The sequence below is a fragment of the Nannospalax galili genome, unplaced genomic scaffold (genome assembly GCF_000622305.1).
Source record: "Nannospalax galili isolate Female #2095 unplaced genomic scaffold, S.galili_v1.0 scaffold1617, whole genome shotgun sequence".
Taxonomy (NCBI): Eukaryota; Metazoa; Chordata; class Mammalia; order Rodentia; family Spalacidae; genus Nannospalax; species Nannospalax galili.
In genome coordinates this window covers 10,679-25,678 of record NW_008340915.1, presented here as the reverse complement: position 1 = coordinate 25,678, position 15,000 = coordinate 10,679, and the positions used below count along the sequence as shown (strand labels likewise).

Here is a 15,000-nt window from a genome sequence, read left to right as displayed (position 1 = left end):
TACCACTGTCTTTTATTTTCAGACAGGCATCTGTTTGCTATTTGTCCTTATGGCCAACAGTAGTTGTCTCAAAATATTTTTTGTAAGCCTGCTCATTTTGCCTCTGAAACTTTTCCTTGCCTCAATCACCTTGAAAACCTACAGGGCTCACTATCCTCTAGCCAAAGTTCCTTCCCAAATCAATTTACTAATTCATCTTGGAGGATTTTAAATGGTATGTTATTTAGGTTCACAAACCTCCAAAACTAATTCATGCATTGTGCACTGGGGAGACCTTGCACTATCCAGTGTTTGATCGTCACTCACATCACTTAATCACAGAAAAGACTGAAAAGGACTTCCTGTTTCAGGGCTCCTGCCCTGGGGCAGCACTGCTTGCTCATTCAGTTAAGAGCCAGCCTCCTCATTTAGGACAGACAGAAAACTTCCTGCCCCCTTAACCGGGACACAGACATCTACCTGCTCTCTCAGAACCACTTCTACAGCAGCCATGGCCACCTTTGTGGAGCTCAGTACCAAAGCCAAGATGCCTATCGTGGGCTTGGGCACGTGGAAGGTGCGTATGCAATCTTGGGGCGCCTGCTTTCCTCCAGGAGCGTTTGACATTTTCTCTTCCTTGCACAGCATCAGCCCAGAGTTTGGAACTCTATAGAGTCAGGATCAAAACTGCCCTCGTTTTTTTGTGTTTTTTTGTTTTTTTTGGGGGGGGGGGGCAAGGGTGTGGCTGCTTCAGGCCTCAGAGCTCTGGCTTTTCCCAACTGTGATGCTAACTTTCCTAAGAGGTACCAGGTTTCTAGCTGGCTCTGGACTTTGTAAAAACGTCTCCAAGCAGTTACTCTCTTAGCAAGTTTTTCCTCTGAACTTAAGATACTCCCGGCATTTTTCAAGTCTTGGCTGTGGGTTTTTTTCTGGTTGAGTAGTCATTCAGAGAGAGGACACCAAGCCCCAAATGACACCACACTTGCTGCTCATGTGTAGGACTCTACAAGCAGCATCTGCATGGCCCAAGAGGTGTGGGAAATGCAGAATCTCAGACCCCAGCCCAGGCTGCTGACTTGGCACCTGCACTTGACCAAGAACTCCAGCTGGTTCTGGTGCACGTTAAAGTCTAAGCAGCATCGGGACCACAGAGAGCCTGGGCTGGCGGCAGTCCAGAACTCAGCCCAGGCTGTGTTAATATCTCTTGGCAAAATTCCCCAAGGCTCACCCTGGAGCCCAGTGAAGATGTCCCAGTCTCTCTCAGGACAAGCCTGACATTGTTCCATCTTCTAATTGCTTTCTTTGCCTTTTCTTTTAGTGGTTACTTGACAATACCAACTTGTTTCCAGAGCTGTCTTTGGTTTCTGGAGACAGGGACTGGTACTATAGAGCAGGCTACCCTGGAACTCAGTATGTGGTTTAGGTTGGCTACATACTCAATCCTCCTGCCTCAGCCACTACCAGGAGCTGTTTTTGGAGCCCTTACCTCCTATTCCAGGTAGCTTAGCTTCCTCTTCTGTCTCTCTTGTGTTCTTTTCCCTGTTTTTCTCTCCTCCTGGGGACAGAAAGTAGAATCCCTCTTTGTCACAGCACCAGGTAGAAATCTTACCTGAATAGCAAGATTTGCTCCAAATTAGAAATTTAACACTCTACCAAGTTGGCAAATGATTCCAGTTAATATACTCACCTCTGATAAAATTTATCAGAAGCTAATTTTCAGATTTTTAAAAGTAGTTGTAAAGCTAGGAAGGGAGTTGTTTTCAAGATAAGGAAATGGTATTATGGTAAAGGATTTTGTTCTAATCAGTGGAAAAGCTGCAGGGTGTGATACTTTAGAGCCCCACCCCTACTTCTGAACTGCTGAAGGCAATTTCTTGTCCCAGCTGGAGTATAGCTGTTTTGGTGTGTTTCAGTGGTTGATACTTAAACACAGTACTGTTCTAGATTTGGTGAGAAATGGAGAGGTTTTGTTTTGTTTTGTTTTCTTGTTTGTTTGCTTTAAGGTTTTCTGGGTTTTATCTTATATTTTGGGGACAGCTACATGCTCTAGGCTGTTTCAGACTCACAAATCCTCCTGCCTCTGCCACCCGACTACAGAGATTACAAGCCCGGGCCAATTAATTATATCTACTTCTTGTGTGTATGTGTGGGCATGCATGTATCATAGTGCACACATGAAGGTTAGAGGACAACTTGTGGGAGTCCTTTTTCTTCTTCCAACAGGTAGAAGTGCTTTTTACTAGATAAGGTATCTCGCTGGCTCCATTATTATTATTATTATTATTATTATTATTATTAATTATTATTATTATTATTATTTTATTACTGCTCCTATTTTAATGAGACAGTGACATGCCCTGGGCTGGCTTCATACTCATGATCCTCCTGCCCCCGTCTCCCTAGTGCTGGGATTCAGTCATGTGCCACTCCACTCTACTGAGAGATGAATTTTAAGTGCTTATTTTCCCAGTCCAGTGTCTGACTTGGCTAGGGTAGATCAGAATGCAGTATTTCAAATGCTCTTTTTTTTTCTCTTTCTTTTTCTTGTTAGTGGAAAAGAAATTTTGTTGTTAGAAAGTTTCCTATTTGTTCTTTTCTAATACAATGGTTATCTATTGGATTGCATCTAATGATCCTGACCTTCAGACGATGTACTAAAAACTTTACTTCCCCTTGTGGCACAAGCTGTTACTGTGCCTATTTTGTAGTAAGAGTTTAAAGACCGAGGATTCTGGTCAGCCTTATACAGTGTTATGTCATAGAGTTCAGATTTATCCTGTAATGGTCACTTTCTAGATCCTTATCACTGTGTGGGGTCTGAAATTTCTGTCACTTCAGAGTCGAATTTAGCCTTTTGTAAGTTGCACCAAGAGCCATCTGTCACCCCCAGGCAAATAGACACACTTCCCAACCAAGGTGGATTAGAGGGGAACCAGTTTGTAGTTAGGAATGTGGGGTGATAATTATACAATCAATTCACTTTTTCTTTCCTCTTAAAAAGTTTTCCAGAGTATGCTATCCTCCCAAATATCTCCTTGCAAATGGAACCCCAGTGAGACTATGATTTGGAGATGCTGGGCTCTGTGAAACCTGTTGAGGGTGGTCTTGGTATAAGAGCATCTGATGGTCTTTTCTGTTGCCTTTCAGTCTCCCCCAGGCCAAGTCAAGGAAGCAGTGAAAGTGGCCATTGACACTGGATATCGCCACATTGACTGTGCGTATACCTATCAGAACGAGAACGAGGTGGGAGAAGCCATCCAAGAGAAGATCAAAGAGAAGGTTGTGAAGCGGGAGGACCTCTTCATTGTGAGCAAGGTACTCACAGCCCACTGGGTGGATAGGACTTCAAGGTCCTGAAGTGTCTGGTCTATGCCCAGCTTTTCCTATGTGCCTATAATTCTCCAAGCCCTCTTCTTTACCTTTATTATACCCCTGTATACAAATACCCACACCCCAAATTTGTACTGGTAAGAAGATGCTGTTAGTCTACTCTCCTATGTTTGGTTTGATTTTCCCACAGTGGAAATGGCTCTGTTGAGATCCTGGTGCCCTTGACATCTATGTTTTCTGTCAGTGGGATTCATCTACCCAGTGAGAGGCTAGGGGAACAGTCAGGAATAGATCATGAGCCCCACTGCTCAGCACTGTGGTCTCAGTGAGGTTTATAGACACGGGTATTTTGTAAAATGGTGGGAGCATTAAAAAAATTGTCACATAGGAATCACTTTTCATTTCAATTCAGTGAAAGATAAATTATAATAAAAGGTTATTAAAAGAAGAATAGGGAGCATGTAAAGTTATGTTATTGACAATCATTGCCTATGTATCTTACATAACTTGCTGATATACTCTAGTTTCCATTGGAAAATGCACCTCGTATGACAAACAGATCACCTGTCCAGAGTGGCCATGTACGAATAAACTCCTTGTAATGCACCATTAGGGCCTGCTAGCCTGAAGATATAGAAGTATCCCTAATAGCATCAGAATGCTTGAAATTTAAAAGCTAAACACAATTCCTGCCCTCAAAGAGCAGACAGCTAAGAAGTGAATAACACAGGCACATAAATATTTAACCAGTGGCCAAATAGGCTAAATGATCTATTCAACAAATAGAATGCTATGTACATGGAAAAATTAAATCCCTCAGCATTGAGGAAACGGCTTGACTTTCTGAGCCCTGGAGACCTTTGGTACTCAGTCAAGTATATTAATTAGCCAGTTTTGTTAGGTACAAATAACCTGTCCTGGGGTTAGATCAGGCTGCAAATTTCAAAGCAGGGATCATGAGTATGGCGTGGCCATTTCTCTCCCCAGTTCTAATGCCTCTTTGTCACACTCTACAGTTATGGCCCACCTGCTTTGAGAGAAAACTGCTGAAGGAAGCCTTCCAGAAGACCCTCACAGATCTGAAACTAGACTATCTGGACCTCTATCTTATTCACTGGCCACAAGGACTTCAGGTTTGAACTGCTCTCTTCCCCATCTCTAGCTGCTAGGCAAACGCCAGAAAATAGCAGTGGTGCCAGGGCTGTGGTAAAGGGTAGGGGTAGACCTGTCACCCTCCTATCAATTCTGTGTCCAGGCATCCCTAGGGCTGCTGTCCTCTCAAAGCATCCCTAGGACTGCTGTTGCATAATGTATTTCAGGGCATGCCCAGACAGTGGCATCCTGGAGCAGAACCCAAGTAGGATGATACTGAGAAGTAGCCAGAACACCCTGCTCAATACCTGGAGCTCTGCTGTAATGAATAGCTAGTGATGAAAGCTGTCCCAAACTCCAGCCTTCTGGAGGCTGTAAGGCTAGAAGCTGATGGCTATCTTCCCCAGCAATCCATATCCTTCAACTCTAGCCCTTGCCTAAGTAATCTTGAAATTAAAATTTCCCTCAAGTTTATGTGGGTCTGGGTATGTGAGGTTAATTTTCATGTGAAAATGATGGCTTCTACAATATACTAACACCAGATGTGGAAACCAGCCCAGCAGTTTCTGAAATCTAGGATTTACACACCATAGTAGATAAAAACAGATTTTATTGAAACTTGCTGTCTGTAGGTGTTCTTCAGAGCTTGACCAAATGCTAGTGGGTATATGGTGTTTCTCTGTCCTTGAAAGCAGGAATCCCGATGCAGATTCCAATGAGCTTTTTGTTTTGTATTTACAGCCCAGGGGAAAGGAGTTATTCCCCAAAGATGATAAAGGCAATATTCTCACCAGTAAAATAACATTCTTGGATGCCTGGGAGGTAGGTTCCAGCTTCTTCTGGGTGTACATTAGATCTCTGTGCTGCTATGAAAAGGCCTGTGGCTTTGTGTGTCACTCCGTCACTGTTCTTCTCCAGTTCCTGCTCCTTCTGCGCCACATTTGGATTGAGTTTCACCTGCCATCATAGACATTTTAAGGTGATTAGGACCTCAGATGCGGCAGGAAATATAGTAGTGTTCCTTAGTTTCAGGTAAACTTACGCTGTCCTGAAACCCGAGGGGGAGGCACTAGGTTCAGGAATGTTGTCCTGATTTGCACATATTAGCTGAATAACCTAAGGGCTTTTTAAAAACTCAAGCCAGTTTCCTCATCTAAAGATAGAACACCGGTTGGGAGAGGCTCAGTGGGTGAAGTGTTTGTTGCATATGCCTAAGCTCAGGTTCCCAGAGCCCAAGTAAAGCCAGGTGTGGTGGCATCTGTCATCAAGTGCTTGAAGGTGAGAGGGAGAGACAGGAATCCCTAGAATCCTAGTCTGGCACACACAGAGCTTAAAAACAGGGTAGAGACTGAGGAACAACATCCAACATTGTCCTTTTGTTACCGATAAGGGGTCTTGATTGGGTTCATTTTCTCTGCCAGTTAAAGAATTAAGAGGCAACAAGAATCTTTGTTGAGACGACAACAGATTTATTAAAAGCAAAGGAACACACACACACTCTCTCTCTCTCTCTCTCTCTCTCTCTCTCTCTCTCATGCTCACACAGAGAAAAGCTCTCCACAAGTGAAGCGGGGATTCAGAAATCGAAATCCAAAGCCCCTAGGAGGTCTTCTGTCTTTCAAGTGCTTTTGGTGAATGTGTCCCCCGCACCCCCTCACACCTAATTTTAGATTGGTCTACTTAAAGAAGAAAGTGCTGACAGGTCACAGCTTCTAGCTGAGGTGTGTCCAGGACTGACCTTGGACTTTTCTGGATTGTTCTGGACTGGTCAGGAGAGGGTCTACCCGGAGGGAGAAAAAGCCTGCTAAGTTTTTATCTCCAGTGAGGTAGAAGCCTGAAGTTTTCCACTTCTGTTGCTTATCAGTGGACCTTTCCCTATCTGCCTGCCAGGGATCTGACATCCTCACACTTGCAGTGAAATACACATGCCTGCACACATGAACACACATGCATGCACACACATTATATATATATGTATATATGTATATTATTTTTAAAATTCACATAATATATGCCACTAATATGTATCCTCCAGGATGTTGTAAGGATTAAGATAGTTAACACTTAGAACTTTAACCACAGAGCCTGTGAGTTATCAGTGAGGAAATGTTACTTTCCCCACATACAAATAATAAAATCATTATGGAGCAAGGATATAACACAATTGAGAATGAACCTAGGTCTATCTGACTTACAAGTCTAGTTACCAAAACTTTTAGCACAGTGCTTGTCAAACAGGAACACATATATAGACATCAGAAAAGACAAGCACCTTGCTTTTAAAAATCAAATAATCCTGCTTTGCATAGTTCATTTTCAAAATTGAATTAAGGGGGCTGGAGAGATGGCTCAGTGGTTAAGAGCACTGACTGCTCCTGCAGAGGACCCAGGTTCAGTTCCCAGCATTCATATGATGGCTCTCAACCATCCATAACTCCAGTTCCAGGGGACTCGACACCCTCTTCTGGCCTCCACAGGAATTGCATGACACAGGTGCACTTACACAGGCTACAGCCTCTTTCCCAGATGACCGAGTCACCCAGGGTTTGGATGGGGTGAGACATAAAGTACACACAACCTTCACCTTTCAATACTAGTGACATTTGGCCTAGGGAAGAAAAGTGAGGCTGAAATCAGCCCTTGATGGGAATCCACTGTGGGACTGAGATTTCTTCCTTGTGCTGTAACTCACCTACCTGGTGGGCCCTTTATCCATTCCTCGTATCGCAGGATTAACAAAAGCCAGCATCTGTATAGTCTACAACCATCAAAAAGACATTCCTTCTATGACAGGTTATGGAAGAACTGGTGGATGAGGGATTAGTGAAAGCCTTGGGCATCTCCAACTTCAACCACTTCCAGATTGAAAGGATCCTGAACAAACCTGGACTGAAACATAAACCAGTGACCAATCAGGTAAATTCTATTTGGCAAAATGGGTCTTTCTCTGACTACTTGAACATTTGGAAGCACCTTTAGTGCTATGTACTGAGTCACATTTCAGGGATCAGTATTCAGGATGCATGGGGATGTGGGAGACAGATCTCTGGGTCTGATCAGTAGCAAGTCTACAACAGACTGTGTTTGGATTTTGCATGGTGGTCTTTTCCTATGTAGAACTCCCTCTGAGCCACTCAAAAAACAAGCCAACTTCCTTAGTGATGGAGTTGTTTACCTTTGCAGGTCGAGTGCCACCCATACCTCACCCAGGACAAACTGATCCAGTACTGCCACTCCAAGGGCATCACTGTCACGGCCTACAGCCCCCTGGGCTCTCCAGATAGACCTTGGTGAGGCTTCCGAATGATGGCTTTTTGTTTTTTTATTCTTAAAATTAGTGTTTCATAATTGGATAATATTGTTATAAATTTGTTAGGCACTTGGGAAAACTATGTCTATGGCATACACAAATGGACTTGGGGGGAGAAACAATGTTAAAAAAAAGACAGCATGTTTCATTCTCTTAAGAATACTCCATTTCTGGGGACTAGAGAGATGGCTCAGTGGCTGGGAGCACTGGCCGCCTCTGCAGGGGATCTGGGTTTGGTTCCCAGCACCTACATGGTGGCTAGCAGTCATCTGTAGCTCTGGTTCCCAGGGTCCTACACCCTCTTGTGGCCTCTGCAGGAATTGCAAGACATGGGTGCACTTACATGCATGCAGGCAAAGCACTCGTGTACATAAAAAATTAAAAAATAAATACAAAATTTAAAAGAATACTCTATTTCTGTCCTCCAATGCCAGAGAAGCCTTAACAAATTGCTGAGGCTCCTGAGCCCATGGAAGGGCCCACAGGAAAGACACAAAGCTTTCTGGTGGTGTCTCTTCTGCCTGCCTCACAGACCAAGAAGACTGTGATGCTCAGCGTTTTTACTGCCATGGGAGTGATGCTCCGTGGTAGCCAATGTGATTACTCACTCCAGCCATCTTTCCACCTCTAGGGCCAAGCCAGAGGACCCTTCACTACTGGAGGATCCAAAGATTAAAGCGATTGCTACAAAGCACAAGAAAACATCAGCCCAGGTAAAATGGAGTGGTTTCCTCCTTTTTAAATCTATAAATCCATTCTTGTAGTCTTGTGTTTTATTTGTGTTGCCTTTTTATAATACCCTGGAGAAGACGAAATAGGACTTGTAAATCTCTTGGAATCTCCTGCAAATACAGCTGGTATCAATGAAATAAGGACCATCTCTGCCCATTGGCTTCCTGCTGAGCCCCCATTCTTAGCTAGAGAAATTATGCTGTTTCTTTAAGGATTAAGGGGGATAAGACGACTGGCAAGTGCCCCTAATAGTGAAGTCTTCAGTTAATATTAGCTGTTGTAGCTAAAGCCAAAAGGAGAGACAGAGACAGTCTTCTTTCCACTAGAATGGAGGGGGCCTTGTAGATAAGTGGACACGTCTTCCCTTCTTTCTGCACAGGTCCTGATTAGGTTCCATATCCAGAGGAACGTGGTGGTGATCCCCAAGTCTGTGACACCCTCACGCATACGTGAGAACTTTCAGGTAAGATCCTGGCTGATTGTCTGATAGTCCCCAGTGGAGCAGATGACAGGAGAGTCCTCACAGGCATCTCATCCAGTCCCTGCATTGTCAGTGTATCCTCTCTTCTGGTCATCTTATGAATCTTAGGCCAGGGAGCTTGCCTCAACAGGCCAGAGATGAATCACTAGTGAGCCAGTAATGGGCTGAGAGCAGGATCTGAGAAGGCCTGTCAAGACTGAGCACAACTGTGCCTTATACCACTGAGAAGAGCCTGATATACCCTTATACATGTAGATCAGGGGTCCTAGACTGTCCTCCCAAGAGTAGACTGCCCAGTCCTACATACCCACCTGTTTGCAGGAGAGGTCTGGACTAGATTTGGTGAAATGTCTCCTGGAAGAATCCATGTGTCCTTCAAGGATCACAGACTGCACACACTGAGGTTTCATGCCTATAAGTCCAATCTCTCATTTTTTGGAACACTGAACCCTAATGTATACAATGTATACAAAAGTGTGTATTCTGGACCTAAGGGAGGAAATGCCAAGAGCTTCCCATCCCAGACCTTTACTTCCTAAGGATGCTTTGGATCTCTTGCCCATACAGGTCTTTGACTTCCAGCTGACTGATGAGGAGATGGCCGCCATTCTCAGCTTCAACAGAAACTGGAGGGCCTGTTTGCTGCCTGAGTAAGTGGTATAGGGTTACAGAGGTGTTTTCTAAAGTTGTGCAGAATTAGCTTCAAGGGTTGGAAGACATCTGGTGTAATTTTGTCCTTAAATACTATTTTCTGGCAGTTGTGAAAATGTAAAATTTGCATTGGAGAATCTTGAGAAACACTATCAATTGCTGCTCACTTTCTGAACCTTGCACATAGAGCTAAGATTTTAAGAAAAGCTGTGCCATTGCTCCGTAGGAGGCAGAGCACTCATCTAATCACTCACTCAATGACTTCTTTGTAATGTGTTGTGGGCCAGTCATGTTCTAGGTGTTTGGAGTATCACACTATGCAAACTTCATGCTTTCCAGTCATGTTCTAGAAGGGGATAGTGGAAATGAGTCCAAATATATACATTAGAGAGTAACAAAAACTAGAGTAGGAGTAGGGTAAAAGGCACAGGAAATACTGGGTTCTGGTGGAACTGACGCTTCCTGTGTGATGATGCAGGGGCAGTTTTGTGGATAGAGTGACAGATGAAGGAAGTGAAGGACAAGCCCCAGGACCTATATTTAGAGGAATAGCATTCTTGGCAATGAGAGAAGGAGGTGAAAAAGCCCAGAGACTGGGCTTGAGTAAGGACAGTGAAGCCTCTGGAGTGAGGGCTACTGTAAGAAGAAATGAAGTCTGACACAACCGTAGGCTAAGGGCACACAGGTGGTGTAGACCACGGAGGAACTTGGATTTTAGCTCTCAAGCAGCTGAGAAGCCATGAGAGGATTCTGAGCAGAAGATGGCATGAGTTGACATGTCTCAAAAGAGCCACACTGACTTCTGCATTGGGAGATGCAGGGAGCCTACTAGAATAATTTGGGGAAAGAGCTGACCCTCATTGGACCTGGGTCATGTTGGTGGAGGAAATGAGGAAGACTAGATTCTGGATAAATGGGAAAACAGAGCCTACCGGATTTGCCAACACAATAACAGTGCAATGATCTCTGTTTACTTGGTTTGTTTTTGCTTGAGCAACTCGAGACCAGAATTGCCATTTAGGAGAAGTCAGAAGTTTGGTTTGAGATATGTCTGTGATGCTTGTTGGGCCTTTAATGGGAACAACACATGAAATTGCATATATGAGTGGAAGTCATGGATTGGTTAGCACCAAAGTAAGCCTCGCTGGCCTGTAATACAATCTCTGCCAGTTATTCATTGGCTATGATGCCTTGGGTTGATTTGGTAACTTCAATTTGGTTTCTTTATTTACAAAGTAGGAATAATTATAATTATAGCATACATCCTTGAATATTAGTTTAATATTTATCAAGAGTCTTAGCTCATAGCCTGATTATCTCCTTTCTTAAAATATTTATTTATTTTTGTTTTATGTGTATAGTACTTTCATGTTTGTAAGTGCATCCATACCATGCAATACCCAAAGAGGCCAGACGAGGGCGTTTAATCCCCTGGAATTATGCATGGCTGTTAGCCACCATGTGGGTGCTAGAAATCGAACCTAGGTTCTCTGCAAGAGCAGCCAGTGCTCTTAATTGTTGAGCCGTCTCTCTAGACCCTATATTATCTTCTTTAATACAATAACCAACTCATCATTTCAGTGTTCTTCCCTTCCTCACAGTAATATGAGAATGAATTGAAACAGTACTAATGAGGCACCTGGCTGTGTGCCAGGTTCCTTAGGATTCTTCATTATGACTTATTCTGGTGACCCGGCCACTGCTTATTTCCCTGCCTTTTCTCAAATACCCCTCTCATCAATTTGATGGAAGGTCCCTTCTCTTGTGTCATAGTCTCAGGGGGTGCACTAGGGAGAGGCTGAGAATGCACGTAGACAGTTTAGTATACCACATAAGAATGCCTGGGCTGGGAATGTGGTCCAGTTGGTAAAGTGCTTGCTAGTATGCACTAAGCCTTGGGTTGGGTCCCCAGAAGCACATAAAACCAGTCCTGGTGGCATATGCCTCTAATCCCAACACTCAGAAGGCAGAGGCAGGCATGACATAAGTTCAAGGTTGTCATTCATTACATAATGAGTTCAAGGCCACCCTGGGATAGATAAGACCCTGACTTTAAAAAAGCCTATTAGATGGCATTTGTTGCTTCTAAGAACATTGTTCTCGGTGCTTGTTGCTGCAGGACGACCAATATGGAAGAGTTTCCTTACAATGCAGACTACTGAAGCTGCATCATCTGATGACATCGCTGAGTGGACCCCACACACTTGCTGATGTACAGCTCACTCCTCCTGAGCCCTATTTTAGCCATGGCTGGCTGACATCATCCTGTGCTTGCCTTGATATAGGCCAAAATCTAGGTGATGCTGTATTTAAGTCTGGTGACCAACCACAGGTAGACTGTTCCATGGAAATGTGACTCAGGGAAGCGAACTACAATTTATTTCACTGCTCTGATCTGACCAAATGTTTGTCAAACACCAGGAACTCTGATAACACTAAGGATGTAAAGATAAAATAATAAAAATAACAGTAACAATGATGCCCATCACAGTTTGAAGCACTCTGGAATGTGTGAAATCATTAGGTCCAACTTTTAAAATATTTTACTTATTATTTTTATGTGTATGAGTGTATTGCCTGCATGTGTGTAGAGTGCACCTGTATTGTGCAATGCATGAGGAATCAGAAGAGGGTGTTGGATTCCCCTGAAATTGGAGTTACGAATAGTTGTTAGCTGCCATGTGGATGCTGAGAACTGAACCTTGGGCCTCTGCAGGAGTAACCAGTGCTCTTACCTGTGCAGCCATCTCTCCAACCCCGAACTCTTATCGTGTAAGCATGAGGAGGGCAAGAATTTGCTTGTGGCCACCCAGCTAAACCAAATTAAATGCAATTTGATGCCCTCTTTGAAGTGTTCTGGCCCTTTCCCTCCTCTGTCCCTGTAACTATCTTAACCGTTTCCTCTTCCTCTCCCCCTTGCCTTTAACATGCCATCATGCCAAAAAGTCAGTGCTGCTGCTGGCAGAGCCTGTGAATCCACAAAGGGCATTCCTGGGGGAAGGGTGGGAAGTGGGGGAGTCTGGACATGAAAAATATTATTGCCAATAATCTGGGACATATCCTTTTCCCATAGCATTTCTTAGGGAAGATCCAGTTATCTAGAAATAGCGAGGAACATAATGGCCATGTGGCTACACATCTTTCAAATTTAATAATGCTAACATTTTGCTACATTTGTTACAAATGCTTTTAGAAAAGGAAATAGCGTGGTAGTACACACCTTTAATCCCAGCACTCAGGAGGCAGAGGCAGGCAGATCTCTGTTAGTTCAAGGTCAGCCTGGTCTCATAGTCAGTTCCAGGGCAGCTGTGGTTACAGGGAGACCTTGTCTCAAAAGGACCAAAAAAGAAAATGATTGAGGAACCAAGTACTAACCAGTATAGTAGAAAACCACCTGTACCTCCCATCCCTGCTCCCAGATTCAATGCCCATCCTCAGATTGCTAAATCACGTCATCCTCTGCAGCTCATGAGTACTATCAGATTTTCTGCCTTGCCTTTTCCCCAGTGTGCATGATGGTGGGGAACAGGTCGACACCTACATTTCCAGGCTTCCTTGTCACGGCTTCCCCTGGAATTGCTCAGTAGGAACTCCCATAGGAAGTTGAAGAGCATCAGGCTTTTCATTGGTTGGTTCTTGGTGGTAATCCCAGGAGAAGTCATACTTTCTGTGGACCATCAGCTCTTTGTTGCAGCCTCAATTTTGATTCCATCTCTTGCCAAGCATGGTCATTGGACCCTCACCGGATTGTCCAGCCACTCTTCCCAACCAACTGTATGTAATTTGGCCCTGATCACACATGACCTCCTGGATTTGGGGAGGGCTAAAGTATACAATCTGGGGAAGGCTAGGAAGAGAAGGCATGACCCATGCTGGATAAAGGCTTTCCAGTGTGCGTACCCTCAGGTCATACACACAACTCAGCAACCCCTCAGTTATCTCAGTAAATAAGCTCAATAAATTCATTGGTTCCCCAGTAAAACTTTAACCAAACATTGGCTTGACACTGGAAACTTAAAAGGGAATAAGCATTGCTTAGCATCCCCAGGAAAAAAAATCTCACAACAGATGGAAAATTTATTTGTTAATGCTACTATGTCTCATAATTATTTTTTAAAAAAGAAAATGAAAATGTAAAAGATGTTAAAAGGATATGGGAATTGAAATATTTTCCAAAATAGGCATAAAATATGAAGAAGCCTAAGCAAGTGATTGGCTTTGTAGGTTTGTTATGATATATAAAGGATGAGACAAAAATAATACACACATAATCTTAAAATTTGTATGGTCATAGTTTAGTCAACTAGTATAAGGGACAAAATATATATCTAGTCAAGGTTTATATGAGAATATTTGGTTTTTTACCTAAGCTTTATCTACATAGCACATGATAATTAAAAGTACCAGACTGGCGGAATTAACCTTATTGGATGTTTAAGTTCCATTAACCTTATTGGATGTTTAGATTGAGGCCTATACTAATGTGGTCAGAGGGACTTAAAGGACAGGTTTTTGGCCCTTGCCCTCCGAAGTTGACTAAGTTCCGGGGCTTAGGGAACATCCCTCAAAATGTTCTGTAACTGTGGTGAGTCAGTCACCTGTCCTCTTGTTCAGGGAGGCCATGGAGACCCCAAGAGATGGACTTGAACCAGTGTCCAGTCTACAAAGAGGAGGGTCAACTCAGAGGAAACATGTCATTCATACTTCCAAGTAAAGCCAGACATGGTTGAGCACGACCTTTGACTTATCTTCACATAGATGGAACTGGTAAAAGAAATGAGCCAGGAGCTCCTCCCAAGCCTATGTGACCCCTGAGGAACAGATCCTCAAATGACCTTAAGTGTAAAAATAAATTGATTTATTTGGGCCAACTTTATGGTCTTAAACACTCAAAAGGAAAGTATAACCAAAAATTAAAACGATCAATATAGTTCCATTAGAGTCTGAAAAGTTGGACTTCCTAGATGTTAGGCCCAAAGTTCATATGAGATGTTATTTACAAAATTCTAAATTTTTCTCCATGATAAAAATACTACTCAGATATAGGACTTCAAATCTTGGCCTAGTTCATCATTGCAGACTTACTTGAGGCCAAAAAAGACAAACCTACTATTCTTATCTGAAAACTAAATAATGGTTAAATTTCTTCTTTCTCCCTGTCTAGAAGCCATTTGAGAGGCAACTCAAACTGTGACTCTAGCCACTGCAATAGTCATCAAGTGCCTGAAAAGCAGATCCGGAGTCCAGCCAAAAGAAAAATGAGGAGGAACCCAATAGATGATGCTTTTGGAAGCCTTCACCAAGAAATTCTAATGGACTTTGATTTGGACATTTAAAATTCACTCTATTCTATTTCTCCTGGTTCCCTGTCTAGAACTTGTGACTAACTATTCTTACCTTTACTTCTCCTTCATATCTCCTCCCA

The 15,000-nt window shown here is 43.2% G+C and overlaps 1 protein-coding gene across 1 annotated transcript; it reads left to right on the top strand.

Moving 5' to 3' along the window:
• The first annotated feature begins 377 nt into the window (after window positions 1-377).
• Akr1b10 (aldo-keto reductase family 1 member B10) lies at window positions 378-12,060 on the top strand. The gene is made up of 10 exons (XM_008836067.3): window positions 378-556; window positions 3,127-3,294; window positions 4,326-4,442; window positions 5,143-5,223; window positions 7,195-7,317; window positions 7,585-7,691; window positions 8,343-8,424; window positions 8,823-8,906; window positions 9,492-9,574; window positions 11,695-12,060. Exons 1-10 carry the CDS (start codon window positions 491-493, stop codon window positions 11,735-11,737), a joined length of 954 nt encoding a protein of 317 aa, XP_008834289.1. The 5' UTR covers window positions 378-490; the 3' UTR covers window positions 11,738-12,060.
• The last annotated feature ends 2,940 nt before the right edge of the window (window positions 12,061-15,000 follow it).

What these genes read in the sequence shown, in the direction of transcription:
- Akr1b10 (XM_008836067.3), top strand. Translation starts at nt 491, where the DNA reads ATGGCCACCTTTGTGGAGCTCAGTACCAAAGCCAAGATGCCTATCGTG. An exon ending in TGGGCTTGGGCACGTGGAAG is followed by an intron (nt 557 to 3,126) that starts GTGCGTATGCAA and finishes GTTGCCTTTCAG; the next exon opens with TCTCCCCCAGGCCAAGTCAA. An exon ending in ACAAGAAAACATCAGCCCAG is followed by an intron (nt 8,425 to 8,822) that starts GTAAAATGGAGT and finishes CTTTCTGCACAG; the next exon opens with GTCCTGATTAGGTTCCATAT.